The 27,649-nt window shown below is 51.7% G+C and overlaps 1 protein-coding gene across 1 annotated transcript in view; it reads right to left on the bottom strand.

Annotated features, from left to right (window-relative positions):
- Positions 1 to 6,128: 6,128 nt before the first annotated feature.
- The window catches only part of GPR137B (G protein-coupled receptor 137B), a 36,692-nt gene continuing 15,171 nt past the window's right edge, over positions 6,129 to 27,649 (bottom strand). The window contains exons 2-7 of the mRNA XM_081123915.1: positions 22,974 to 23,023; positions 15,780 to 16,002; positions 13,509 to 13,658; positions 10,720 to 10,848; positions 7,649 to 7,773; positions 6,129 to 6,587 (exon numbers count right to left, since the gene is read on the bottom strand). Of these exons, the coding sequence (XP_080980041.1) occupies positions 6,476 to 6,587; positions 7,649 to 7,773; positions 10,720 to 10,848; positions 13,509 to 13,658; positions 15,780 to 16,002; positions 22,974 to 23,023 (789 nt within the window). The 3' untranslated portion in view covers positions 6,129 to 6,475. The remainder of the gene's footprint in view (positions 6,588 to 7,648; positions 7,774 to 10,719; positions 10,849 to 13,508; positions 13,659 to 15,779; positions 16,003 to 22,973; positions 23,024 to 27,649) is intronic.

Raw genomic sequence — 27,649 nt, 5'->3', positions numbered from 1 at the left:
AGGGGGAGAAAAGTCTTAAGTAGCCTGGGGCTGCTCCTTCCTGTCAGGATGGCAGACACTGGACGAGGGTTCTGGGTGAAGCCGCCCCCCCCCCCCCCCCCCCCCCCCCCCCCCCCCCCCGCCGCAGCACAGCAGGTGCAGTCACTGTTTATAAACAAGAAAGCGGAGGGAGAGGCTAAGTCACTGTCAGGGTCATAGGTTCTAGGTTGTGGGACTAGAACTTGGACCCAGGAAGTCTGACCCGAGCTTCATCTCAGAATGTGCTATATCTGTGATTTTGTAAGTTGGCTCATTGCCATTCCACTAAAAATTAGGGACTTTCAGCATCTTTTGAATTGTATTGAGTCGTAAGGCTTTTTGAGTATGCTTATTTTATTTTATTTTTTGAATAGGCAATACAGTCACGTGGTTCAAAAACCAACAAATAGAAAAGCTTTACGGTGGAATGTCTTCTTTGTAGCCATATGCACCCCTCCCCTGCCCATCAAAAATAACCTCTGGCCTTGGCTTCAAGGCTCCCATCCACACTGAGAGGCACACACAGACTCGTTTTTACAGCCGCATCATACACAGACTGTTTTTTGGGGGGGTTTTCTTGACTTAATTTTTCTTGGCAGCTCTCTGCTATCACTAGATAGATAGCTTTCTCTTTGTCTCATTTTTTCTGTAACTGCTTGTATTCCATTATACGAATGTGCAATAATTTAACCAGTCCCATTAACAAGCATTTGGATAGTTTCCAGATCTTGTAGAGACATCATTTCACATGTATATGATTATGCAGTTGTACAGTTCTGGGGTAAAAGACATACACATTTGTGTGGAAGATTTTACAACATTGCCCTCCGTAGGAAGTTACCAGTTCACATACCCACCTGTAATTCAGACAATGCCCGCTTACCCACGCCTCACAACACAGGTGTTATTAAAAACTTCTGTATTTGCCATTGTGATAGATGCAGAATTACACACCAGTGCATTGTAGTTTACATTTTTATTACAAGTAAGGTTGACTGCCTTTGTACTTCCTTTTGTGTTTACATCTTTACCCATTTTTATACTGCCTTGTTGGTCTTTTCTTGCATTTCTAGGAGTGTTTTATTGGTTAGGGGTATTAATCCTTTTACTTTAATGAGCTTCAAAATTGTTTTTCTGTCTTTTGACTTTGCTTATGGTGGCTTAGCCATGTGAATTTTTATTTTTATGCAATCTGTCGGTTTTTAGTGGTTTCTGGACTTTGAGTCATACTTAGAATGCCGCCTTCATTCCACAGCAATGATTTCCCTGTATTTTCTTCTACAGTTTTTATGGTTTAGTTTTTTTAAGCTAAATTTTTATTTCTTTGGAGTATATCCTGGCCAGAGGTTGATGCAACCTAACTCTCCCCAGATGGCTGCCCAGGCACCCAGCAGCATCTGTTGAAGTCTGCCTCCCCTCGCTGTGTGGTATTACGTTCATCACGCCTGTCTCTGGCCGTTCACCTCGCGCCAGCACTGCGCTGCTGCAGGTTCATTGGTCCTGTCTCCCCCCCCTTGTTTTTTTTTACAATTTTCTCTAGCTGTTCTTGTTTATGCCATATGACCTTTAAAAATCCTTTAACATAATGCGTAATAAAACTGCCCAACCAGTGTTTCCTCCCAAGGGTTGCACTTTTAACCACTTAATGTGTCACTATTCTTTTGATACTTTACCTGATAAAGATCTACTTTTTACTGCTGCCTGCTGTATTATTTCAGTACTGTTTGCCAGGCCCAAACGAGAGGGCAGAGAGGCAGGATGTGTCCTGCCTGTGGAGACAGAATTTCATCTCAGTGCTTCTAAGACTTAGAAGCTTCTAAGACTAACTTGAGATCTATAGAATCCTTACTTCCTTTTTTATTCCATCATGAATTCTTTGTCCAAAAGTTGGACATCTGTCAAAGACTCATAAGAAAACACGGAGGGGCCCCTAAATGAGTATTAGACCTGTGAAGTCGACATGGGTGGGTAAAAGCACAGGTGCAGGGAGTTACCTTACAAGACGGTGTCCCCTGTGCATTCACTGTTCCAGATGAGTGTCCCTGCCAGCGTGGCACTTAGGGGCTGTGGCCAAACTAAGTTACATCTAGTATATAGAGATGCACCCAGAGGAGATTCTGTCCATCAAGGATGAGGTGCTAACGTGGAAACTGGTGGAGAGGGTCCTCCATGTGAGTGAACCTCAGGGTAGGCCCGACATGCCCTCAGTTAACTGTCGCAGATTAAAGCCGTCCCCCTACGACCAGGCCAACGCACTGTGAGCATTCGCCTCACTGAATTCCGATGTGATTTAATTTTCCATGTGGGTTTCCTTCCCAGAATACACCCCCAAATGGGTAAGTGTCCTACTCCCTTTGACAGGTTTGAAATCTGCAATCCTGAAGTCCAGAGCCTGGGCCAGTGAACTCACCTCGGGCACAGCCCAGGAATACTCAGGGACACAAACCGAATGGCCTAGGGGAGCAGTCTGTATTCTAAGTATACCTTTTATGCCACAATTAAAACCCTCCAGGTCCACCCTGACTTGGAACTGCAGACAGAAGGGCTGTTGTAGGGTAACAAGGTTCATGGGAAATTGAGACTGAGTCAAGAAAGGTCACAGTGATAGAGACCAGCAGAGAAATGGAAGGACTGTGAGGCTCATAGAGGCTAAAGAGAGCCAGACATCTGAGCTCCAGTTCTGACCAGGCTCAAGTGCAGAGGCAGAAAGTCTGTCCAGGGATAGAGGCTAATATTCTGAGTGGTAGGGCAGCCAAGGTCCAAAGGGCAGGCCAGGTTTGGAGGCTATAGAGTTAGTGCTGGCAAGATGCACTTAGTTCCCAGGACAGGTCCCACCATAGGTCAAGGGACAGAGATGAGCAATCCAGCTTTGGAGGAGCTGGGTAGTCACTGGATCTGGGTCTGAGGACACCAAACCCTGACCTGGTGACCTGGGCAGCAAGTCTCAGGACCCTACACTGGGTAAACCCCAGCGGTGCCCAGGCCCAGAGCAGCCAGACGCCAGGTAAGGAAAATGAAGAGACATGGCTGGCGGCACAGGGACACCACCAGCAGACTTCAGGGTGTTTTGACGCTCTGGTGCAAGGGCTCTTTACACACCCCTGCTAAGGCCAAGAGGAGGGTTAACGGAAAGGTGTGTCTAAGTTTAGACTGGACCAGACACTGACAGGCCCCAAGCTCAGTGTCCAGTGTACTTAGCAGATACTGACCAAGTTCCTCCTCTTATTCTCACTGTCCTTTCTACGTAAGTGTGTCCCCACTTTAGTCAGTTCATGTAGTTTTGGACAAGAATTCCTGTTTGCGCCTGAGCCTTGCCATGAGAAGCCTGAAGCAGCACCGTGCGCAGGCAGAAGCGGTTAATGAACTTCCGTCACATGGGGTAAGATGGAAACGCGCATCAGCTGTGCCCGACCGTCCTACACTAGTCCATATTTTACATGCGGTAAAGCGAAAGCAAGGGACCTTTTTAACCAAGTTTCTTTAGTTGGAAATCTTGATAAAGTTTCAGATATTTAGACCCATTTACTTCTAACGTAAGTTCACCTTTATTGTTAAAAAAAACAAAAGCAATATTCTGGAAATAGTCATTATGTAACTATAAATGAGAGCCCCTTTCTTGAAGCGCTGCTCACACCAGGGCTTTCCTCTCAACAGGGCGTAAGTGCTCGAGGCCACCCGAGAGCAGTTCTTTTGGATTTTCATAGGAGTCTAGGAGTGGAGGCCGGGCCTGACCTTCACAGCTAAGGACAGGGCCCAACGTAGTTAACAACCGCCTGCCATGTTCAAGTAGGAACAGACGTAACTAAGTGTGACTGACGTGGACACTGTCAGAAGCAAAGCCTCGTCCAGTCCACAGCTGTGTGACACACACGGGGTGTTTTCATCGTCGGCTCAATTAAACGGGTTCACTGTAAAAAGGAAAAGGCACCAAGAGGGCTGTCAACCCCCATCGGCTGGGACTCGGGGGGTCTCCTCTGCAGAGGGCGATGGGACCACAAAAACTCGACAGGCGCCTTGGAGCTGGACCAGACGGAGATGAAGGACGGGCCGAATCGCGCAGGGATGCTGGCACTCCCCCGCAGGGTTAGCTAACTCCATCGCGTGTCCTCAACTAGGGGACGCCGGTGCTTCAGAAGCAGCGACCGCCCGCCCCGCTCCTGCACTAGTCTGTACTTGGTATCTCTCCCAGGGTCGGTTTGTCAGTGCACTTAGCAGACACGTCGGTTAGGAAGCCACGGGAACTTTAATTTTCCTCTCCATCCAAATCTGCAACATTTCACAGGGTCCATATCACCGTTTACAACAAGAGGAAAGGCTTGGTACAGTTCTCAACGTTCTGGGCAGGTTTATGACACTTGTGCTTTAGCGTTACTTTAAAAAGGGGAAGGAGAGAAAAGTGGGCATTCAGAGCAGTTTACCCTTTCCAGTAAGACGTAACAGCGCAGATGAATACTAGCAGCTTTACCACAAAGCAGACTATGGCTTTTACCAATCAGTGCTGGCTACTTCCATCTTCCTGCCAGTAATGACAATAATGAAGTGTTATACATCATAGGATGAGTGTAATAGTTCCATGGTTTTAGTGATATTTCTAACACTATTTTTCTACCCTTGCCCTGGCCAGTAGCTCAGTTGGAGCATCATGCTGATGTGCCCGGGTTTCGGGTCTGATCCCCAGGAATCAACCAGTGAGTGCATGAATGGGTGGTTTTCTCTCTCCTTTCCTCTCTAAAATCAATAAATTAAAAATTAAAAAACATCTACCCTTGAATGAGCTAACATTGAACAACTGCAGTACCTTCTGGAAGACTGATTCTGAGCATATGCTGGGCCTGCTCCCATAAGTTATAAGTATCAGTGACAAAGACAGTGACAAGTGACAGGTAAGGGTGATCTTAGAGCTACTTAGGTTAACAACTTATATCTTAAGGCAGCCTGAATAATCAGTGCAGATCTGCGTCAGCGTAGAATTTCCCCTGAAATAACTTTTAAATTCTTCCCCAGTTCTTCCATCTCCTGGAAGGCGAGACTGTCGGTGGGGTTGGCGGGGAAAGGGGTTCTGTACGAAAGAGAACCAGTCAGGACCTAGTAAACCTTGAGACCAGCTTTAAATACCTTCGAGATAAGAGAAGTAACTTGATCTCTGAGAACTCGGTGCCAGAGAGAAGTTATTCCTGAGGACAAGTGGGGAGACATCTGAAGGGGTTCGTCACGTAGGCAGCCTCCCGGTGTGCGTCCCTTCACCCGCCTGTCCCGTGGGCCTTCGGGCAGAGCAGGGGCTTCCTCTGCGGTTTTGTAGGAAAGCAGAGCACTGGCCTCCCTAGAGCCCGTCTCCCCTGCAGGCAGTTTTACACTGCAGCGCACACACGTCACATACTACACACACAAATACATCCTGAGGTTCTGGGAGGGCACTGGGGTCGGAGAACAGCACTTCACGACATGTTTCACAAGGGAAAGATGACGGAATGCAAGGGGCAGTTGTCTGGAACAGGCCCCTCACGTGACAGACGGGAGCCGGCGAGACAGGACCGAGGGCCTCCTCCACGCAGGTGCCTTCAGAGCTACCTAACAATGAAGCACGGCCGGGCATTAAAGGGACACAGAGGACCCGCAGCCCGTGGCTCCAGGGCCAGGGGTATTTACTCTTCGCCCCCTTTGAGAACCCCACCTGTTCCTTCAGTGTCGCGGGCGTCCCGTGGGCTGGGGAAGGAGCATTCTCACTGAGTCCCGAGGCGATGGGGGCTAATCTCACCCGGCGGAAAGCTGCAGAGGCGGCTGAGGAGTCACACCAACCCTACGAAGAGTTTAGCATGATCGCCGGAGCCACATCAGCGCCCCTGAGAAGGAGAACCCGACGTCTGGCAACCCCGAGAGTCCCGGAGGTGGCATCGGCTACCGGGCCTTAAGGGACTCTGAGGGCCCGGTGACCGTATATAGTGCTACACTCGGCTACGTTCTAACCTCCCCCGGAGCCGTGTGGGGAGTCTGCCAGCGGAGCTGAGTCTGAGTGACCCGAAGAGGTAAGGATTTGAGGAACTTTAGTCCTGAAGCCTTGAAGAACCCTCAGACCACATACTGTGTACTTTTAAAGTGAATTATGCATAAAAGTCTGTGCAAACTATTACATGTATTGCAGTAACATTCTCAAAAACCCCGAGTACATTTTAGCATTATTACTTAAGTTATATAAAATACATTTTTATAAAAGTACGGAATTTTTAAAGTTTAAATTATACCCACTGAAATAGGCAGCCAGGCCCCCTTTTTTAGTACTAAAATAAGGTTTTATCGATCTAAATTATTGCTTAGTCCTATGGAGCCATTAGAAACCTGTAACAAATGAAAATCAAGTCCTATTTCTTAAGGAAAAGTGCCCTAAAGATTCAGCCGTCGTTAAGTTAGTCTTTCTGAAGCTTTTCAACTCTGGAATCTTCCGTAAAACTGTCAACTGGTGCTACCCACGGCTGGGTTTGTCAGGATCCAAAACTGAGTCTGGTGGCAGAGTCCCTGCGTGTGCCAGGAAGCTGTTGGCATGCTGTCCCCAATCATAGTAGTCTGGAGCAAAACTTCAAAAGAAAAAGAGGCAGTTCAGTGACTTGAGATATTGTACTGATTGATGACTTCGTATAAACAACAAGTCCACGGGTTTTAAGGAGCTTCTTGAAGCCCAGTGTTACGTGCAGGGGCTAGAAGACCACTCACCAGAGTCTACAGGTACAGAGATACTAGAACCATAAACCAATCACAACATAAGAAAAGGTCCCAGCAACAAACTGAATCCTAAGCAGAGCACATAGAATTCACCGCCTGGGTGTCTGGACAGGTCATTCTGGGCCTCAGTTTTATTGTCTGTCGCTATCTTGTTGGGCTTTTTTGAGTTAATACCTATAAACTGCTTAGAGCAGTACCTTAATGTAGAGTTAATAATGTACGAGTATTATTAGTGTTATATTCTCCCCTGCCTGCGTGGGGGACGGGTCTTTCCTTCCTCCACGCAGGCAGACTCCCTGGGCTCTGCTGCTCTGGCAGGTGCAGGGGGAGGGCGCACAGGGAACCACATGGCTGAGGAAATGCGACGGGGTAACCGGATAAGGGACCGGTCTTAGGGAGGAGGGTCAGGATGACTCTGGGTAAACTGTTAACGCCAGGTCTTTAAATCCACTAAGGACTGCAAACAATAGCTTTCTCTTCTGAGAAACAGGCGGCCTCGCACTTCCCCTTGGCAGGAGCAGGGCAGGGAGGCCCTGGGACAGCACTGGGTCGGCCCATTTGCCTCGCCGCCCGCTGGCCTCACAGTCCCAGATGAGCAGGTAGAAAGAGGGACATGATCACTGGGCAGTGGCATGTGGCTGAGGCATCAGAGGTCGGAGGAAAGGGGAGGGGGTCCCAGCCGCCACCACCCCTCCTGTGCACACTGTGCGGCGGGCGGCCTGGCCCAGGTGAGGACCAGCCCGGGTGGGGTCTGAGCTCGGGCTGAGGTTGGTCCCACACATTCAGGTGTGTCCTCTCCTCTGCTGCTCACCGGTGCTACCTGCAGCTCCAGGGTTTCCGAGCGGGCACTTTTTTCTAGCTGGAATCCACTTCCCCAGGGCAGCCCTTGCCCTCCTAACCTGAGCAAGGGGCTTACCTGCCCTGAAGTCCCTGAGGGGCGATGTTCCAGGCAAGGTCATCGTCACTGTCATATCTTCGAGGGTTGTCAAAGAAGTAGGACCTGGGACTGAATCCATGGCTGGGGACCAATCCAGGGCTGGTCTAAAAGGACAGTTACTGTTCAGCACATGCTCAGAGAAGGGGCTCACAGGACAAAGGAAAACAGGTCCTTTGCAGGAGACAAAAGATGCGCTGCTCCTCCGGACAGAGTCTCTCCCTGTTCAGCTGCAGGTCATTTCTCTTGCTTTTATTTTTAAAAGGTTCTATTTCTTTTATCCGTATGGACAAAATCTTCCAGAGTTCTGCTTACAACTATGAATTACCACAGTATTAACCCCATAACGAAAACCAGACAACACCCAAATTAGCCAAACCAGATGGCCCAAATAATGTGGGCATTCACAACAAATTAAAATAATGAAATAATAGTGATGAAATAATTTTGAAAACGTTTCTTATCCAGTTTCCATACCTGCCTATTTCATCCTGTTTCTGTCCCCAAGCTGAGTTTACCTCTCAAAAATGTTCAAATGGCTGGTTTGAAGCAAGCAGATCACAACTATACGATACAGCAAAGCAAAGCTGGCGTCACACCCGGCATCTGCCTGACATCCTTGTGCATGTAATTAGTGGTCCATTTAAAAGTCAACCAGCAGAATATGGAACAGAGCTGCTGTGTGAGGGTGTCCGCATGTGAATTCCTGCTTTTCTGAGACTAATCAACCACATATAGGGAGCAAGGCAGAACTTACACGAGGTGCGATGCCTCAAAATTTGCTGTTGTAGCAGTTCAAGGATGAATGCAAAGAATGAAGCTGGACCCGTACCTCATATAAAAGGGATCTCAAAATGGACCAAAGACCCAAATGTAAGAGTAAAAACCATAAAATTCTTAGAAGAAAACATAGGAGCAAATCTTCATGACCTAGAATTTGGCAACAAATTAGCTAAGACCCCAAAAGCGCGAGCAACAGAAAGAAAAGCAGAGAAACTGGCTTCATCCAAGTGAAAGACTCCTGTGCTTCAAAGGGCATCGTCAAGAAATTTAAAAGACAGCCACAGCATAGGACAGAATATCTGCAAATCACGTATCTGACAAGGGACTCACACCTAAAATATATAAAGAACTTCTTACAACTCAATAATAAAAACACAACTCAATTTAAAAATGGGCCAGGCCGGGCATGGCTCAGCGGCTGAGCGTCGACCTAAGACCCAGACGATCAGGGTTCGATTCCCGGTCAGGGCACATGCCCGGGTGGCGGGCTCAGTCCCCAGTCAGGGGCCTGCAGGATGCAGCCGATCAATGACTCTCCCTCATCATTGATGTTTCTGTCTCTCTCTCCCTCTCCCTTCCTCTCTCTGAAATCAATAAAGATATTTTTTTTTTAAAAAATGGGCAAAGGATCTGACGAGGCATTTCTCCAGGAAAGCCAATGAGCACGTGACGGGGAAAAGGCAAGTCAAAAGCCACAGCGAGGCAGCACTCACGCCAGGAAACCTAGCGTCAAGGATCAGAGCACAAGTGCTGCGGGCTGGGGAGGAACCAGAACCGCACACACTGCTGCACCCTCTGCGGAGGAAAGCCTGGCAATTTCTCAAAAGTTAAACACAGAGTTAGCACATCACCCAGCAGCTGAACCCGAGATACATCCCCAGGAGGAATGAAGACACGTTCACAGAAACCTGCAGTGACTTCAGAGCAGCAGCGTTCACAGCAGCCGAGGACGGAAACGGCCCAGTGCCCAGCAGCAGAGGAAGCAGGACGGGTCACCGAGACGCGGTGCGCGCAGTGAGGACCGAGTCCCGTGCGCCTACGACGTGAAGGAGCCCTGAACACATGCTAAGTGGAAGAAGTCACAGGAAACCGCACACGATGCCATCGCACTCGCGTGGAAGCAGAGAATGGGAAACCTAGAGAGCGCACGCTGAGGGTGGGCTGGGCTGGGGACGGGATGGGAGTGATGAGGGGTACAGGGTTTCTCTGTGAGCTGGTAAAAATATCCGAATAGCCCCCAAAAACCACTGGACTGTACACATGTAACAGGTGAATTGTATGGTATAAAAATTATATCTCAAAGCTCTTTAAAAAAAAAATGAGGATGTGTTTAGGGTGTGACTTTACAGAAGCCTCCAGGTGCTCCCAACGCACATTAAGGTCCGATGACAACGATGAAAGGGCAGAAACGGATCCTGAGGTCGAGGAAACATTGCCCTGGACCAAGGGCCTCATCGGTAAACGTCACCAAACATCCAAAGAAGGGCCCACCCGTCAGGCTGGCTCACCACCTGCCCCGCTCCGGCCTCGTGTTTCTCCTATTCCTGGCTCGCTAGTGACCATCCAGAGATGAATTAAGACAAAGACAACAAATTCGTTATTGCAGCTTTCCTTTCCTTCCACCTGCATTTTGCTCACAAAAACCATTGGACAAAAACCATTCTTTATACTTTCCCATGCGTTTCATACACCAGTGATTCAAAATTCTACCACCAGTGAGTGTGGTTGGAGTAATTTATGGAGCAAAGCTCCCAGCTTTCTCTCCGCCTGGTTTGCATTTTCTGTTCTGTCCTCAGAAAGACGTTTACACCAAGTCGGTTGAGCAGAAATCTGGTCGGAGGCCAGATTGGGGCAGTGGCTTCACAATGTTTTTAATTCCCTATCGCCCCTACAGCATAAGACGGACAAAAACCCGAAGTTCCCATTTATCTTCGTTTTCTGAAATAGAAGCTGACAGATTTGTTCACAGCAGGCCAAGGCTCAGATACCAGTGAGCCTGCTGCTGCATTAGGGGAAACAGTCGATCACTCTCTCCGGGCCTGAGATGCAACTTACTTCTGTTTCTCTTGTAAAGTACATAAAACCACACTGAAAAACATTTCCCTCAAAAGAGAATCGAGGGTAAAAAAGGCTAAATTAAATAAGGGAACTTTTCATATCACAACAGGATGGAGGCGGCTTTCTATTGAAAATCTAAGAAACAATTCTAAGGGTATGTTTGTGAGTAGAATCAGGCGATACTTTCTGCAGATAGAAAGCGGCTTACTTACAAGGTCCTTGGCAGGATTTCTAACTCGGAAGAAGTAAACGACTAAGGTGGTGGGCAGGAGCTCCCACACGAACAGCACGACTCCGAACACGACGTAGCCGGCGTCTCCCAGCTGGTTCTTCAGGTCGGCCTGTTGGGAGAGGGGCGTGGAGTCAAGGACTGAGGGCCAAGGACGTCAGCTGGCCTCGGTTCTTTGTGACGTGGACAGAGGCTACCTCTGAGACAGCGGGACCCCTGCCCCTAACACGTGCATGTTGGAATCAGGTAACACTAACGGCCCGGACCCCAGGTCTCCTCTTCAGAATCTGCGGCTGTCTGGTGTCTCCCTTCGCCCTCCAAAACCGTCCTTATGTCCAGACTGAGTCTCAAACTAAAGCTGGTTTTTTCTCCCACAACTGAATACTGAGAACATGTTGCCTTCACCCAAACTCTTGAGAGAAGCGTGTAACTGTTACCCTTAGTCTCACCCCTCGGCTGAGACTAAACATATCAGTTTTGGGGTTTTTAAAAATATATCTTTATTGATTTCAGAGAGAGGAAAGGAGAGGGAGAGAGAGAGAGAAACATCAATGATGAGAGTCATTGATCGGCTGCCTCCTGCACGCCCCCCACTGGGGATTGAACCCGAAACCCCGGGCATGTGCCCTGACCAGGAATCGAACCGCCATCTCCTGAGCCACGCTGGCCGGGCAACGTATCAGTTTTTAAACTTCTGTCCGCAGTAACCTCATCCTAGTCTTCACCCTGAAAGCCCACTGCCGGTGAGGCTCTGGAACACAAGAGTCCAGGAGGTGAGGCCTCTGGACCAGAGAGGTGGCCGAGCGGCCTCGGTGTGGAGTTTCTCTCCCGCGGGGCAGGCAGAAGGCGCGTGAGGAAAACGCACTGTGTTTGGGCAGCTCTACCAGGAAGGTCATCGTTTCAAAGAAGGACAGCGTGCGGAAACCACGCCATAAAGGGCCAACCACCTAAACGGAAGCCCTTCCTTCTCCATCACGTCGTATTTAAGGGCCAAAGCTAGCCATGCTCTTCGGCAGCTTCGCACCGCACCTTCCATCTGTGACACGTCTCGACAGCACGGTGTCTCCGCTCTACGCAGGCGACGTGCAACTGTGGCCACGTGCTTTGTTCCTAGAGTCTACTGGCTGCAACACACAGCTCTGGATATCTATAAACACCCCCTAAAACTACAGAATTTTTTAAATTGTGATCTTACTTTAAATTTGTTATAAGCTCTTTCTTGAAAGAAAAAACAAAATAATTATTTTGTTAAAACCAAACCTCCGTGTCGAATGGGTTCAGAGCTTCGTTTGGGCTGATGACAAAGACCTGGAGATGGTGGTAAAACAATGTCACCGTGCTTAACGCCACTGAGCTGCACACTTACAAATGGTTAGAAAGTAAATTTTGTGTTTTACTACAATAAAACTCCTTTGTGTATTATGAGTAAGTCTCTATCACTGTTTCAAGTTCAGGTTTTTGTATATTTTTATATAGTTGATGTTCTCATAATGGGCGCACCTTCCGCAAGCCCTGCCCACCCTCCCCCCGCCCTGTGTCTGTGGGGTTGGTCTGGATTGGGGGGGGTGTATCACTGTCTTAATCCCGTCTCACTGGAACTCCCGCACGTGCGTCTCCTGAAGACGCCTTGTCCTCACAGGCCTAACGTGTTGCGGTCACTTCACTCCCCGTCCGGATCCAGTCCAGGGCCCGAGCGCTGCTGGGACGTCCGAAGCGCTGTGCACTGCTGGGTACTCAGTCTTCTAGGAAAAGCCAAGGCTTTTGCAACCCACTCCAGGAGACTTTTTTCTAGAAGTTCTGTTTCTTTTCGGCAGTGGCTCCTCTGTGTTTCTCTCTCCAGGGGACAGAAACCCCTGCAGGCAGGGACGGAGTCCTTCGCCCTCGTATCCCCAGCCCTCTGTCTGGGGCCGGAGACCAGAAGCGGTATTTTTCCAATGAGAGGATCTAACCCATTCTCACTACTTTTATTTTGAGCTTCTGTGAACATGGATGCCAGATGGCAATCCCCTACCTTTGTTCGTCTGCTTTATAATTTGTGCATTTCCAGGACATGTTAGAATCCTGAGGCCACTGGAAAACGCGCCTTTACTCACACCCAAGGTCCGCGCTCGCTCGTGGGATTTCCTCTTTGCTACTGGCATTCACGCTCCATTCGAAGAAGTTCTCACAACTTTGTAGTTTCCTGTATTTTCTGAAACCTAAATATAATCGGTTTTACCTGCGCAAATGTCACCCTTCGGTAAGACCATTTACATTTATACGGAAGCACTGAGAAAATTCTAAGTGCCGCCTCACAGGAACCCCCCCGAGGCGCAAAGGAGAAAGGGGTGTGTGTGTGTGTGTGTGTGTGTGTGTGTGTGTGTGTGTGTAACGTGCGAAGACGGGGTGTGTGTGTGTGTGTGTGTGTAACGTGCGAAGACGGGGTGTGTGTGTGTGTGTGTGTGTGTAACACGCGAAGACGGGGTGTGTGTGTGTGTGTGTGTGTGTGTGTGTGTGTGTGTGTGTGTAACGTGCGAAGACGGGGTGTGTGTGTGTGTGTGTGTAACGCGCGAAGACGGGGTGTGTGTGTGTGTGTGTGTGTGTGTGTGTGAGACGCGCGCACGTGACCTGGTTCCGCAGGTACTACAATCCCATTTTACAGATGAGGACACAGATACCACACGGGTGACTCTCGAGGCCACCCAGCTATTTAAGAGCAAAAGCAAAGAGCTTCGAACTCTGCCACACGGGATGCTGCAGTCGCCACTCGGGGCGCCCAGCGCGCCCACCCACCTGGTCCGACACGTTGTACCAGTCGTAATCAAAGGAGTGGACGTTCTTGCTCTGCGAGAAGGTTAAGATGAACAGGTTGTAGCAGGCTCGGGAGGTGTACAGCAGGATGACCGTCACACCGATGGCCGTCACTTGACACACAGAGGAGCCCTGGAAAAGCGGCAGCCGTGAGGGGCACGCCCGTTCCAGGTGCAGACACCAGCCTCCTCCCAGAACCCCCCTGTGCTCCGACGCCCCAGAACCCTCACCCGCAGGCCTGAGGCCCTCTCCAGACCTCAATCCCACGGCCCTTCCTAAACTCTCAAATTATCTGCACACAGATGCTTCAAGCCTGTGAGCGGATCTGGGGGTGCCTTTAACAGGGTTACAATGTGGGCCACTGGCCTGAGGCCTGGGCTTGTACGGACAAGGCCAGACAGCTTCTTTGTTAAATCTCTAAGTGCCACCGTGCAGCCCCAAGGGGACCCTCTAGGCCTGCGAGCTCAGCGCCTGCCTGGGGCCTGTGGCCAACCGAGCACGCTCACAGGCTGGCGGTCAGGAGAGACAGGGAGCGCTTCCCCACCCGGAGTCCTCCAGGCTGGGCAGACAGAGGCCCGACGTGACCTGGGCATGGGGTTAGGGGAAATCAGTAATGTGACCCAAATCATGGAGCTGTCAATCTCCAAGATCAGTTAAAGGACCCCTGGCTGGAAACAGTTAACAAAAGACCTGAACCTCACGTTTCAGTTTCGCCTTTGGAAGCCCCGAACTCAGTCTGAGGGGTTTGGTTCTGCCAGGAGGAGTTTGTTGGCTTGTTTGCCACGGGAGTGACCTCAACGGTATCTGACAGTTTAAAACAACCCTGCTCTTAAAACCAAGATTCTGTTTTTAAAAGCTTTGGGCAGCCTCTGTGTGTGAGACAATATAAGTAACAGAGAAAGTTAAGGCAAAATCAAGTTTAAAGTTCATCAAAACTGCCCAGCTGGTGCGGCCCAGCGGTTGAGCATCAACCTAGGATCCAGGAGATCGCGGTTCGATTCCCAGTCAGGGCACATGCCCGGGTTGCGGGCTTGATCCCCAGTGCAGGGAGTGCAGGAGGCAGCCGATCAACGACTCTCTCATCATGATGTTTCTCTCTTTCTCTCCCTTCCTCTCTCTGAAATCAACAAAGACATATATATAAAAAGAAAAAAGTCATCAAAACTTATAAATGGAAAACCTCTCTGCTACACTAACTTTCAGGATTTTGCAGGAGCTCAGGCAATTCACAGAATGTTCTGATCAAGGCTTTATATTTTGAAGTTAGAGGCACAAGTTTCAATCTACTGGTCACTGAAGGCACGATGCTGTCAGAGACAGCAGCCTCACGGCCAGACGGGCCATGTGGCAGAGGAGGCAGACGAGGTCACCTCGGGACACGAAGTCACGGAATTCCAGGAGCAGAGGTGCCACAGAGACCATTCAACCATCCTACACGTGGGAGAACCAAGGCCAGAGGCCCAGCGACTCGGGGCTGGGGTCCCACAGCCAGTGCCCAGCACCTGCTCCCCGCCCTCCACACTCCCCTAGGCGTCTCGATGGAGGGAATGCTGGGGTCAGGCTGGACGGGGCTCTGGGCAGCACATCAGCCCCTGTGTAACTGCGGGAAAGGAGAAGTATTCTGGGGTGTGAGGCACTGCAGTGAACAAGAGAGCAAGCCAGGGGCTTGTCTGGCTCCATCCCCGAACAGCCAGTGACAGGAATGAACCCCAGGGGCAGTTCCCATGGCTACAGAAACCCTCGCGGGCACTGCCAATCAGGGGACGTGTCTGCCCCCAAGTCTCTATGGCAGTGAAGCCCAGGGGGAGAGGACAGACCCTGCAGCCAGACTGCGAGCCGACTCCTGGCCCTGCGTCCAGCAGCTGCGTGCCGGGCAGCCCAGTCACCTCTGCACCTCAGTTTCCCTATCCGTAAAGTGGAGATAAGACGGACTCCCGCGGTCGAGTGCTTAGAAGAGTGCCTGGAACACAGTGGACACAGATGTGTGTTTCTAGTGACATTTTTAGCACAATCAACCCCACTGCCCTTTAAAATAGTGGTTAAACCACTGCCTCTCTAAACCAGGAGTTAATTCTGCACCCTCCGATGCCCTGAGCCCCTGAACCGAAACGCTTCTTGCACACGAAGTTCAGTGACCTACGTCGCTCTGTATTTTGGCCACCACGGCGTGGCGAATCATTTGCATGTCAGGTGTGAAAGGTGCTGTTTTCAGAAGAAGTTGAATGAGGACTCCTGGCCACATTGGCACCTTACCTTGGACTCCAAGTAAATGTTGGCCAAGGACATCTTAGAGATCTTGTAGAGACAGACGGAGAGAGAGACGGCACAGAGCACGAAGAGCGTGTCATTGATGGCCACGCGCACGGACACGATGGCCTTCCTCTCCCAGCTTCCTGTCTTCACCAGCACGGCGCAGGTGAGGTTCACCAACAGGAAGATGAGGCTGATGAAGAGCGAGGCCAGGTAGAGGGGCAGCCTGGGGGGCGAGGGAGACGGTTAGGGCGCCACGACCTGCAGGTTGCAGCTTAGTCCGGGGCAGTGAGGAAGAAAACTGGTATTTTTTAGTGACCTGCTAGGAACAGAACATGCCACGGTTAGCACACACTTCAGAGGTGGGCTTAGGAGGCAGCTGGTCCAGGACTCGAGTCACAGGCTAACGACAGATCAGCCTGGGAAGGTGCCTTAGCTCGGGAGCCTGGCCTCCGTCCCTGGGCAGTCTGAGGACCAAATGAGACCCGGGTGCTCGCTCCCTGGGACGGGGCTTGCCCAGGGGGCAGAGCGCGGGCTCGGCTCAGAGCTGGTCCGATGAGCAGCTCACCACCCTGCGCCCTGGACACTTGGGCAAAATCAACCTGCCTGAGCCTCGGTGTCAAGTGAAAACACACTAAGTAATAATGACCTTGCAGGTTGTCTCTGAGGACTGAGATAATGTTATAAAGGGTTTCACCCAGAACAGTCCCTGATGAAGTGGGAGTCGGGCAGCACTCCACCTGTACCTGGGAACCCTCACTGCCGGATGCCGGGATTAAAAATCAGCCCCAGCACCCTGCCCCAGGCTGAATGCTAGCAGCTGTCCTGGTCACTGGCCATTCTGAACTAGCAGCTTCTCAGAGCCACGCAGTCCCGTGTAAGGTCTGTATGGAGATTTCTCAGATTCGCTAAAACCCCAACCAGTAGTCTGTCCACGGCACATTTCCTTCGGGCAGACATCACTCAACAGACACGTGAACAAGGCCCAGGCATGCTGGGCTCAAAATCAGACTGACTTCAGGTGACTGTCTGCAAGTCCAAAAGCAGAAACCCACCAGAAGCGGTTCTGAAGCCAGACAGTGGCAGTGGTTTCAAAGCCATCACAGACCAGGACACGAAAACCGGATTCTAGTCCCAGCTCCAGACACCACACCGACAGGAGCCATGTGATGAGTGGGGAGAGGGGAGGCAGAGAGAGAGAGAAAGAGAAAGACAGAGAGAGAGAAAAAGAGACAGAGAGACAGAGAGAGGAGGAGAGACAGAGACAGAGAAAGGGAGACAGAGACAAAAGGAGAGAGACAAAGAGAGAGGGAGAAACAGAGGGATAAAAAGAGAAACAGAGAGACACAGAGAGACAGGAACAGGCAGACAGGAGCAAAGAAAGAGAGATACAGGAGAGACAGATGCAGCTGCGGTTTTATTTCCTGCTCACAGGGGTCAGGGCCATATAATAACCTCCACAGCCCACAGCTAACTTGAAAGGATTTTGTCTTGCAATTAGTAATTTACTACCCGCTGGCAAAGTCTCTCACTGAATTTTTCAGAACCCACATTCTATGAAAGGAACTCTGCCAAACTCACTCCTCATTCCTCAGGTTGTAGCTCAAATACCACTCTCCCAAAGACTCTCCTGACTCCCGCCCCCATTACACACAGACACGTGCACACATGCAAACACGTGCACACACACGTGCACATGCACACGTAGACATGCACACACATGCACACAGACATGCGCACTCACACATGCACACCCCTGGGTTGCTCTGACATCTGCCTTCCTGGTCCCTGCACTTTAACTTCACAGACTGGTCACAGTTGACACTAAAGCACATGGACACAGTCTGACCAACATGCCTCCTATCTAGGTGGTGGGCTCCGGAAGATGGAAACTTGGGCTCTTTCCTTCACCCCTCTGTCCACACTGTACACAGTAGGAACTCAATAAATTTGTTTGAGAGGGAAAGGGGCGGGGGGAGTAAAGAGTGAGTCCAGGTGAAGACCTGCATCTGAGTCAGAAGCACGACACTGGGTCTCTAGCCAGGTGGCCCTCTTCTCTCCTGCAAGCCCTCCACTGAGCTGCTGGGAGACCACCCTTCCTGGGGAAACCTGAACTTCAGCACCTGCACCTTTCAAGGTGGAGACAGAGAATGGAGGTTCTTCCCTACGCAGCTGGAGCAGAGTAACGATTTGGAGATGATGTGGCCTGAGGCCTGGCAGCCCAGGGTGGCGGGGAAGAGACTGGAGGGGTGGACAAAGGGCCTGGGAGAGAAGAGGGTGTGGTCTGTGCGAATTCGGGAAGGCAGGAAGGACCACACTGGGTCTGAGCTGGTCAGTATGCTGGGCCCGATCACAACCTGCAGGGGCAGGCGGGGTGGGAGAGAAGCTGCAGGGGCGGGCCCACAGGTGGGTAGCAAAGGAACAGTGGAGCTGGACAGGATGAAAGGACTCCAGTCAGGAGACGATAGCCCCAGAGCTGACGAGGGAGCGTAACCAGTGGGACCTGGAGAGGTGGTGCCACTAAAGGAGGTAAGAGCAGTGCAGGAGGGGCCCGGGGGCTTAGAGCCACCCCACCGTCCTGGGACCCCTCTCTACAGGGTGCCGTGGGGGATGGTGACAGGCGGTGCTCTGCCATCTTAGAGTCAACTTCACATGCAGTTACACACTGAAAGCTTTTCAAGCAGCAACACATTTATTTTGGAAAAATAAGTATGCGCTAGTTACTAAAGTCAGGTTCTTTTATGAGACGTGGTCACTGGTAAAGGCCCTTCTAAGCCACTCACCCTCTCACTGGCTGTCCTGGGCCCTGCTTTCCCGGCCAGGAGACCCTTGCAGTGCCCACTGTGCGCCACCACACAGAGCACACGATAGAGCTGCTTGGTTCTGGGGCCACCATCTCCCCAGCACACTGAGCTCAGGAGGGGCGCCCCCACTGGGTCCCCAGTGCCAAACGCCAGGCTGGGCCATGCGGGTGCTCAGTACACCTGCCCTAGTCTCTAGGTCCAGGACACTTCCACATTTTCCCGTTGCTAAGATCAGGATCCTTCTGCCACGTGGAACACTGTAGCCCGATGCGGGAGTGTTTCCTCTCTCCCTGAAATCTCCCGTAGGCCCAGGGTGTGCCTTGGGGAAGCGGGTAGGTCAGAGGTAGGGAAATAGGAAGTTTGCAGGTGACCTTGGGCCAGCCATGCTTCTGCTTCCTCCTGCAGAGACACGAGGCAGGGGCTCCACCGGCCGCACAGGGCCGCTGGGGGCGCAGGGACAGAACACAGGCAGTTGGCGGCGTGGCTCATGGATTACAGGGCTGTCATCTGCTCTCACCCTGTTCTCACAGATGGGGAAGCCGGGGGACATGGAGAGGCAGGGTCTTTGGGAGTCACCAAAAATCTGCATCTGGTTCTTCGAAAGCCCCCTTTTTTCCTGTTCTATTATTACCCGCTGTACTTTTGTGCAGGACATGCACCCAGGCCAGGGTGCACACCCCACCCACACGGCGGCCTCTGCAACACACACCTCCGGGCACCGCACTTTTCCAGATGGCTCCCCGTGGGTGTGGCTCGAAATCAACTGTGGAGAGAAATGTTCATTCCTCTCTCTCTGTTACGAAAGCAGAACGTGGCTGCTGGACACAGGGAGGTTCCAGAGGGGACAGGCCAGGGCGGGCGGAACCCGAGCCCCGATGTGGTTCCGCCGCTGCTCTGCTGAGGCCCTGGGCTCTTCCCAGCTCTCTCCACACACACGCACTCACGTGCACTCTCACGCATACTCACACACACACACCCCCTCACATCCAACATTCACACACTCTCATGCACTTACACATACTTACACACTCATACTCAGTCTCACACACGCACACACACGCACTACACATACTCAGTCACAAAGTCACACACACACTCATACACAGTAACACACACCACACACACACCTACACACACACCCTCACACACTCATGCACTTACACACTCACACACTGACAAAGTCACACACACACTCACACACATGCACTCATGCATGCTCACACACACACAATTTAATCAGTCATCGAGTTGCACAGACCCCTTACTCCCTGCTCCCCGATCTGGGCCCCTTTCCCATCCTCGCCACCCCAGCTGTGCCTCACGCCTTCTGACCAGAACTAACGTGACAGTGTCCTAACTCACCCCCACACCCCACACCCCACACCCCCCATCCTCCAGTCCCAGCCGTCCAGAGCCAGATCAACCTATGGGCGCCTGGTGTGCTAATTAAACCAGTCTACTCTCTGTTCTCAAGCCTGTCCTGTGTCCCCACCTCCCTGTCTTTACACCAGCCAATCTTTCCACCTAAGACCTTCCTGCCCCTTGACTTCTACCCATTCCAACCCTCGGGGCTACAGGACCACCTGCTGAACAAAAGCCTGTTGTCATCTTAAAAAAACAGGCTGTGCTGTGAAACCTGAAACAATATGGAAAAAGTACTTATGACCTAACATTAAGATAAAAAGTCAGAAAGCAAAACTGAACATGAGATAAAACACCAGCTCTGTCCTGGAAAACGTACATGAAAACCTACAAAGAAACATGTCACTTCGCTCCCTTAGGGTTGGAGGGGTTTACACTAGGGGTGGGGGGCTCAGTAGATTTGTTTTACTTCTTTCCACATGTGTAAATTCACTTTTCTTTTTCTATTTTATAATTTTTTCTAGTGAGCTTACATAATTTTTGTTTGTTTAATTTTTCCATTGATTTTTTTCAGGAAGTGCAGAAAGGAGGGAGGAAGGGAAGGGGGGAAGAGAGAGAGAAACGTCGATGTGAGAGAGATACATCGACTGGATGCCTCCAGCACATGCTCCGACCAGGGCCAGGGAGAAACTGCAACCCAGGTACGTGCCCTTGGCCAGAAATCGAACCCGCGACCCTTCAGTGCATGGGCTGCTCTAACCACTGAGCCACACCGGCCAGGGTGAGCTTACGTAACTTTTATAATAAAAAAAGTACCTTACAAAACTTAACTTGCCCCTTGGCCTGCAGCTCTGGAAGAAAGGGAGAGATCTGGAGTGTGGACAGAGTTTTAAAGGGGGCAGAATAGACCGTATCACAGGGGGGTGTTTGCACAGGAACAATATTTGGAACACTGCCTGAAAGCAACTTCCTTTCAACTCAAACCTCAGGGTTAGGGTAAAGAGCCCACGATGACAAGACCACAGGATGAGAAAGCCGGGGACCTGGCATCCGGGAAAACCACTGTGCTTGTGAGACCAGGAGAATCGGCTTCTAGGGGGTCAGCAAGCACAGAGCCGAGGAGTACTCAGGGCAGCCCCCCACAAACCCCCTCTAGACTCCCCTGTCCTCAGGACAGGAAGCGCCAGACCTGGGTACTTCACGCCTCCTACCCCGAGGGGCCAGTATTCATGAATATCCAGCACCTTCAAGTCCTTACAGAAAGGGAAAAGCAAAGCCTGGCTCCATGTGCTGTTTTTTTAAATCAAAGATGGAAGAAAAGCAGTTGAAAATGTTTAAAATCAAAGTCCACTTGTGCGCTCCAACACTCAGCATTCAGGTTTCCTAAGCCAAAAACACAGACCGAGAAAGAGGGAAACCGAAAGAAATGGGCAGTGACTCCCCAAGACTCAGAGCCAGGGGCCGTGGGGGAAGCGGGCGGGCTGGGTGAGTGGGCATCACCTTCGGAAACAGGCCTGCCACAGGATGGCCTGGGGGGCGTTTAACCGGCTGGAGACTTATGGCTTGAGATCCATTTAGAAGCAGGACATCAAAGCGTCTCAAGGGCTAAACCATGGCCTGCACGTCGCAGTGGCATCTGGCCTCAGAGGAATGGGGCGCTAGAGGAGACGACAGCCGTGCAGAAACACAAGATCTGAGCTAACAGGCTTCTCCCAATGAAACCTCAGCCTCCTGGCTCTGGACACCCTTCTCGGCCCTAAAATTTCACCTGTAACATCTGTATCTGCAAATCCCCTCCCAATATCAGCCGTCACCCCACCAGTGTAGCTGTCTCTCCGTCTGCACTTTGGTTCCAGGAGCAAGTACTGCCCCCCCACATCTCACCTGAAAGGCCCCATCCCCCGAGTGCAGGGGCTGAAACGTTTGAAAGTCCTTTCTGACCAGGCCTCCCCCAGCCCACTGCCAGAAGCTCTCATGCCTAGTTCCCAGCCTCAACCAAGCATTTCCAAGATTCCAAGGCTAGGTCGCCCTGCAATCCAGTCAGAATGTCTCCCTCCACCCCAACCCTCACTGCTCTCTGGTCCCAGCCCCCACCCCAGCCGGCCCACATTTGGGGGGTGTCAAGATAATGGATGCAGAGGAGAGGCTACTTATCAGAGACAGGGGACTCTCTACTTTCAACTCCCTCCTTGGGACCAGCATCATTTCATAGCTGAACAGTCCGGTAGAAACATGAACCAAAGAACCCGAAAAGCAGTGGAAGGAGATGCCAAGGTCAGCGGAAAGCAACGTGGCACCACCACTCTCTTTACGTGGATCAATACTGTCATGTAACTTTCTGGAACTTCAGTTTTCTGGATATAAAATGGGGATTAAAATATACACTTTCAGGATTTTAAATAAAAAGTCTTTATAAACTTACTATATATACTTAAATAAAATATAACATGTATACATTTTTGCATATTTTTAAAGTAACAAAATACTGAAATTTTCATTTTGATTCAAGAAGTGGCCAAAGTCGCCTTTCCGGAAATGTATGCCCTCGGGGTGCAGGTCTCCCAGGCAGGGGCATCAGGACACCCTGACTCGCGCTGCACCTGCCTCCGGGCCCTGGACGCTGGGTCTCCCTGCCCCTCTGCCCAAGTCTGACCTCTCTCAGCCCCTGGCTCTTTGCTGGGAGTCCCAGAGCCCCCTTCAAGCTTGGGAGGAGCTGTGGCCTCTCCATGCACAGCCCCTCTGCACATGAACATGGCATGTGTCTAAGGACTTCCCTTCTAGACTGCGAGCCTCTCCTGTTCACCCCAGCACAGGCCTCGCTTCTTCCACCACATTCCTGTGACTCCCATGGTCCCCAGAGGCTGCAACACAGACCTCCTGGGAGCCCGACATGTCATGGATGGCACTTGGCCTGACTCTGCAAGTTTTCGCCGATTAGGGCATCTTTACTGTCAGTGTTCGCCTCCTGGTGCCCAGCTGAGCACCTGATGGTCAATACTGTGTGTGCTGGACGTGTGGAGCCGCTACTTACCGGTATTTGAGTAATTCTGGAGAGTATTTGGACTTGGCTTTGAAAATCACCTGCAATGACAGAAAACATGGCGGGTTGGGGATGCAACAAGCTGACACCGGGGAGCTGATGTCACTGCTCAGGACTCCCCGCCCCCCCTTCCCAGGTGCTAGATGTCTGCTTGCTCAGGTTTGCTAAGATAAATGCTTTTTAGGCTGTGCACACAATTTTAGAATAAAGATATTTTAAATAGCTAAAATGGTAAAATAAAAAAAGTAAAAGTATTACTGGTCTCTCACTTTAAGGTTTGTATTTGAACCCATACTTCCCCTAGAGATAAACCGTCTGCCCTCCCATGTTATTAGAAGTTAGAAGTTTCACTGCACCGAATTAATGTAGTTTGACTGTAAGTGTCCATCTCCCCAAGCCTCTAAGTTTGCAGCGCGCGGAACTGTCTCTGGACCACAGACGTATCAGGCTCGATCATTTCTGGGGGAGAAATGTGTGCTGGGAGCCCCCCGGATCTGCAGCAGCCTGCACAACCCCCCACATGCCACAGGCAGAGCAAGAGGCGGAGAGGGGGCCGAAGGCAGGTGTTGGCTCCAGCCCCGGCAGAGGGGCCGGTCTCTCTGGGTGGATCACGGGTTCGGGGGCTGGTTGGGGGTTCGGGGGAGGGGAGGCAGGACAGCAGGGATATGCTCATGCATTTGCCATCCTGGTTCCCGGGTCAGGGGGGCACTGAGAGAAGGAGACAAAGACTTGGAGGAGCGGAGAAGGGGACACTTCTTCAGAGATCTGGTGAGCATCAGACGACCTCACCCCTGCTTCCATGCAAAGCCTCTGCGTGCAGCCCCCCAGCACCCCCAGGCCGCGGTCTCCCCACCAGCCCCAGCCGCGCCCGCCCCTCTGCTCAGCTCTCTCGGAACCTCTCAGGATCTGCTCAGCCTCCCAGCATCTGAGGGGGAGAGAGATACTGCTGGAGCTGGAATTACCCGAACTGCAGGGCACAAAGGACAACGGAAAACGGTGAGGGGCAGGGGCCTGGTTCTGGTGGGAGTGGAGGAGGGGACAGGCCGCTCTGGGACCCGTGGGGTACACGGGGATCAGATGCTGTTGCCCTCTGGTCTGAGGAGGAAGCAGTGAGAAAGCCGTTTCCTCCAGGGATACAGGAAAGTAACCCCAGGAATCCCCCCGTGAATCCCAAGCGTGTGGCCAGTTCTGCTGACGCAGCTGTCACAGAGGCAGGGACCCTCCGCCGACCACGGGCCAGTCCCTAGAGCACACGACGCTCACCCAGGAAGCCCACCCTCTGGCGCCTTCGGTTGTGGTTCTCGGACTTCCACGGGGCCCTTGTGGAAGAGGCAAATCCCAGGTCCTACCTGCAGAGTTGCCAACCCTGTGGGTCTGGGGCAGGGCCCAGGAATGTGCATTTTAATAAGCTCCCCACCTCGGGTGATTGGCAGCCAGCCCAAGGCCCACCTCCTGAGAAATACCAACCTAACGGGAAGGAAATGGCCTGGCCGGACATTCTGGAATAGCCTTGCAATCGCTAACATAAAACATGGAACAGTGACCGCAGTCACCAGATGACACCAAACGAGGCAGATGGTGTGAAGACAGATGAAAAGCGGGAGGTCCAGGGGCGGCCCCACTGCACACACTTCCACTTCCAATTGTATGTCACCAGGGAGGACCTAGCCCACAGGATCAGGGCCTGGGGGGGGAACACAGCTTCCCAGACTTTACAATAAGCAAATCCACCTCCCCCTCTGAAACAAGCATTTCCTGAGCGTCACAGGTGAGCATCCAAACTGAAGAGAGAATCACCTGGTTTCTGACACGAGTTTCATCTCTGCCCTAAATCCTTTTTGGAAGCTGGTAGGAAGCATCGTAAATAAATGAAAACACCTAATAATACAAACAGAGACATCAGTCCAGGGCCCTTACTTAAGGGAGTAGTGAGTCAGCTTTGTCTGATAGTCTCCTGTGGGGTTTCAGGCAACGCACATGCCTTTGGTGTTTCTCTGCAGCCCACAGGAGGGAAAGAGGTTACAAATCTAGACTAACCCATGACTCCGAAGTCTGTTAACAAACACAAACCCGCTCCTGCATAGAACAGAACTCTCAGAAATGGCTCTCCTGCTGAGCAACGCTCAGGATCTCCTGCCCACAACCAAGAGAATTCTTCATAGATACCAGTGAGAAGAAACTACAGAGTTTAAACAGTGTCTGACCTTGTTGAGGAAATGTGAAAATATTGTTTAATATTTTGCCACACTTCGGGGGGCTCAGTCAGGGACAGGTAACTTCGCCCGAGTCCCTGCTGACTCACAGGCTATGCACACACCCCCCACCGCCCCCGCACCCCCCCACACACACAGACTATGGTCTCAACTCTTAGCAAAGTGCCATCAGGAACAAAAGAAAAGTAGAAACAGTCCTGCTGTCGACGGGCTCACAAAGTGGAGAGTAGACGTGCACAGAGGAACTGACAGCAGATGCCAACCAGAAGGCTCTGGCCTCTGCTCCTGGGAGCTCAGGCAGCTGACCCGCAGGTTGTGGGCTCAGCCTCGAGGTCGTATGAGCTCTTCTCTGCTCCTTGGCCACACTCTGCCCCAGCTCCCGGTCACCCAAGGTTGGCACAAGCCTGTATGTGGATCAGGGTCAACTCAAGGCTACTCAGCTCCCAGCTCCCTCCCACCCCTTAGCCAGAGCTGGGTCTCTGGGACGTGGAACCCGCAGAATGACATACCCGGCCAGCCAAGAGCTGCAATAGCAGGTGACACACCCAGCTGGAACTGCAGCCCCCACCCGCCACCCTCTTTACAAACAAAATGGACACTCCTTGACTCCCCAGCCCCACCCCTGCAGCTCCCTCCACAGGCCTGGCCGTGGGCGGACAGAACGGGGTCAAGTGCAGCGGATGACCGAGAAGGCCAGGCTGGACCCCGGAACACCCGCCCGGGGCACGGGGAGGGACAGGAGTCCCACCAGGACTGCCAAATATACTTGGTCGAGTATCCAAGCCCCATGAGCAGTCAGACACTTTGCCTCAAGAATTCCACTTGGAAGAAATTATTTGGAGGCAGGGCTTCCCACAGGTTCCCACAGAACTGGGAATTTAAAATGTCACTGGAAATGAACATCATGATGAAACTTATGTAGAGCAGCTGGCTGAACACCTTTCCTCCAGCAGCGGTTCCCTGGGCCTCTGAGAGCCTCACACGTTGGAAACCTTCGGGTGAAACATCGCCAGTTCCCAACGATTCGGTCATGTCAGGTCTTCCCGGTGTGCTCCAGGGAACGGAGTTTGGGCAACACTGCCTGTGGCGCTAAGCAGGGATGGAACGGCCACTGCAGCCCGAACAGGAGTGACGATGACAATAATAACCACAACAAATGAGAACTTTAAAATGATTCTGAGTGTCTGCCCCGTGAACATGGTCACCAATCCAGCACCGGGGTCCTCGGGGTTAGGGACCTGAGAGGGACCCGTAGCCCCACCCGTAGAATGACTTGTGCAATAAAAGATGGAGCAACCCCAAGAAACTCAAGCTCAAATCACCATATGGGCCCCGGCCTGAGGACGGTCACGCCTGTGAGGACCAGCAGATAACCAACAAACCACTTGCCCCTCTCCAAGCTAAAAGCCTGGACCGTGATTTGTGGAAGTCCATCCACTCTCAGCATGTCTGACAATCACGTTTTGACTCCGACTGGCCGACTCACGCTGTGCTTGGAAACACTTCCTTTACCCTTCAAGCTCATCCTTAAACCTGAGTTCCTCAAAGTTGTATTTAAGTTCCTGGCATAGGGTCTGCTCTATATAGACATATACATATACATGTGTATGCGTATGTGTACATTAATTACAGCATAATTTCTGTCCTAATAAAAGTGCATAAATGGACCAAGTTTTCAAATTAAAGAATCCAACCTCGCCTACCCAGCCCAGCCCACCCTACCCCGACTGTGCTCCAAGAGACTCCACTAAGACTGATTAGAGCCCAGAACTGGAGCTAACTTCCAGGGCTGAGGCCTGGGGTCCCTTAGCTTGCCACCCACCTCCTCCTACAGTCTGCGCTGGCTCCCGCTGACCTCGGAGGGACTCGGCTGGGAGAGGCTGGCTCCTGAGGGGAGATTACTGCCGTGGATTTCACAGTGCTGCCCACAGCAAGGTACAGAACCAGGCCCACGAAATCAGAGGGGAGGAAGACAGGGCACTGTGAGAGGGTCTGGGGAACACCTGATGCCAGACAAAACTCAAATATTCCCACATTCAGGTGGCGGGTTCACGATGGTTCAGCTGAAAATGAGACTAAACCTGGATGCAAGAACTGTGGAAATAAGGAAACGCTGGTCCCTGACCTCGAGAAACTCAGCCAGATGCAGACATGCCAGCCGTCTGAGGGGAGTGGAGGTGTGGGCAGGTGTGGGCAGGTGTGATATGATGTAGAGAGGTGCTTGGAGGTGAGGGGAGACGTGGGGAGGTGTTCAGAGGTGCTTGGAGGCATGAGGAGGTTCCTGGAGGTGAGGGGAGGTGGAGAGAGAAGGCCAGGGAAGCCTCAAAGCCCGGGGGCGGGGGCGGTACCCGCCGCAGGGAGGCTGGCACGCAGGTCTGGGCTGCGGGAACAGCCTGAACTCAGGTGAGGGCCTGCACCTCCCAGGTCAGGGAGCCAGCAGGAGGTCAGTGGAGT

Source organism: Miniopterus schreibersii (assembly GCF_964146895.1).
Source record: "Miniopterus schreibersii genome assembly, chromosome: 21".
Taxonomy (NCBI): domain Eukaryota; kingdom Metazoa; phylum Chordata; class Mammalia; order Chiroptera; family Miniopteridae; genus Miniopterus; species Miniopterus schreibersii.
Note: the sequence above shows the minus strand (reverse complement) of the source record. Positions and strands in the feature narration are given on the sequence as shown.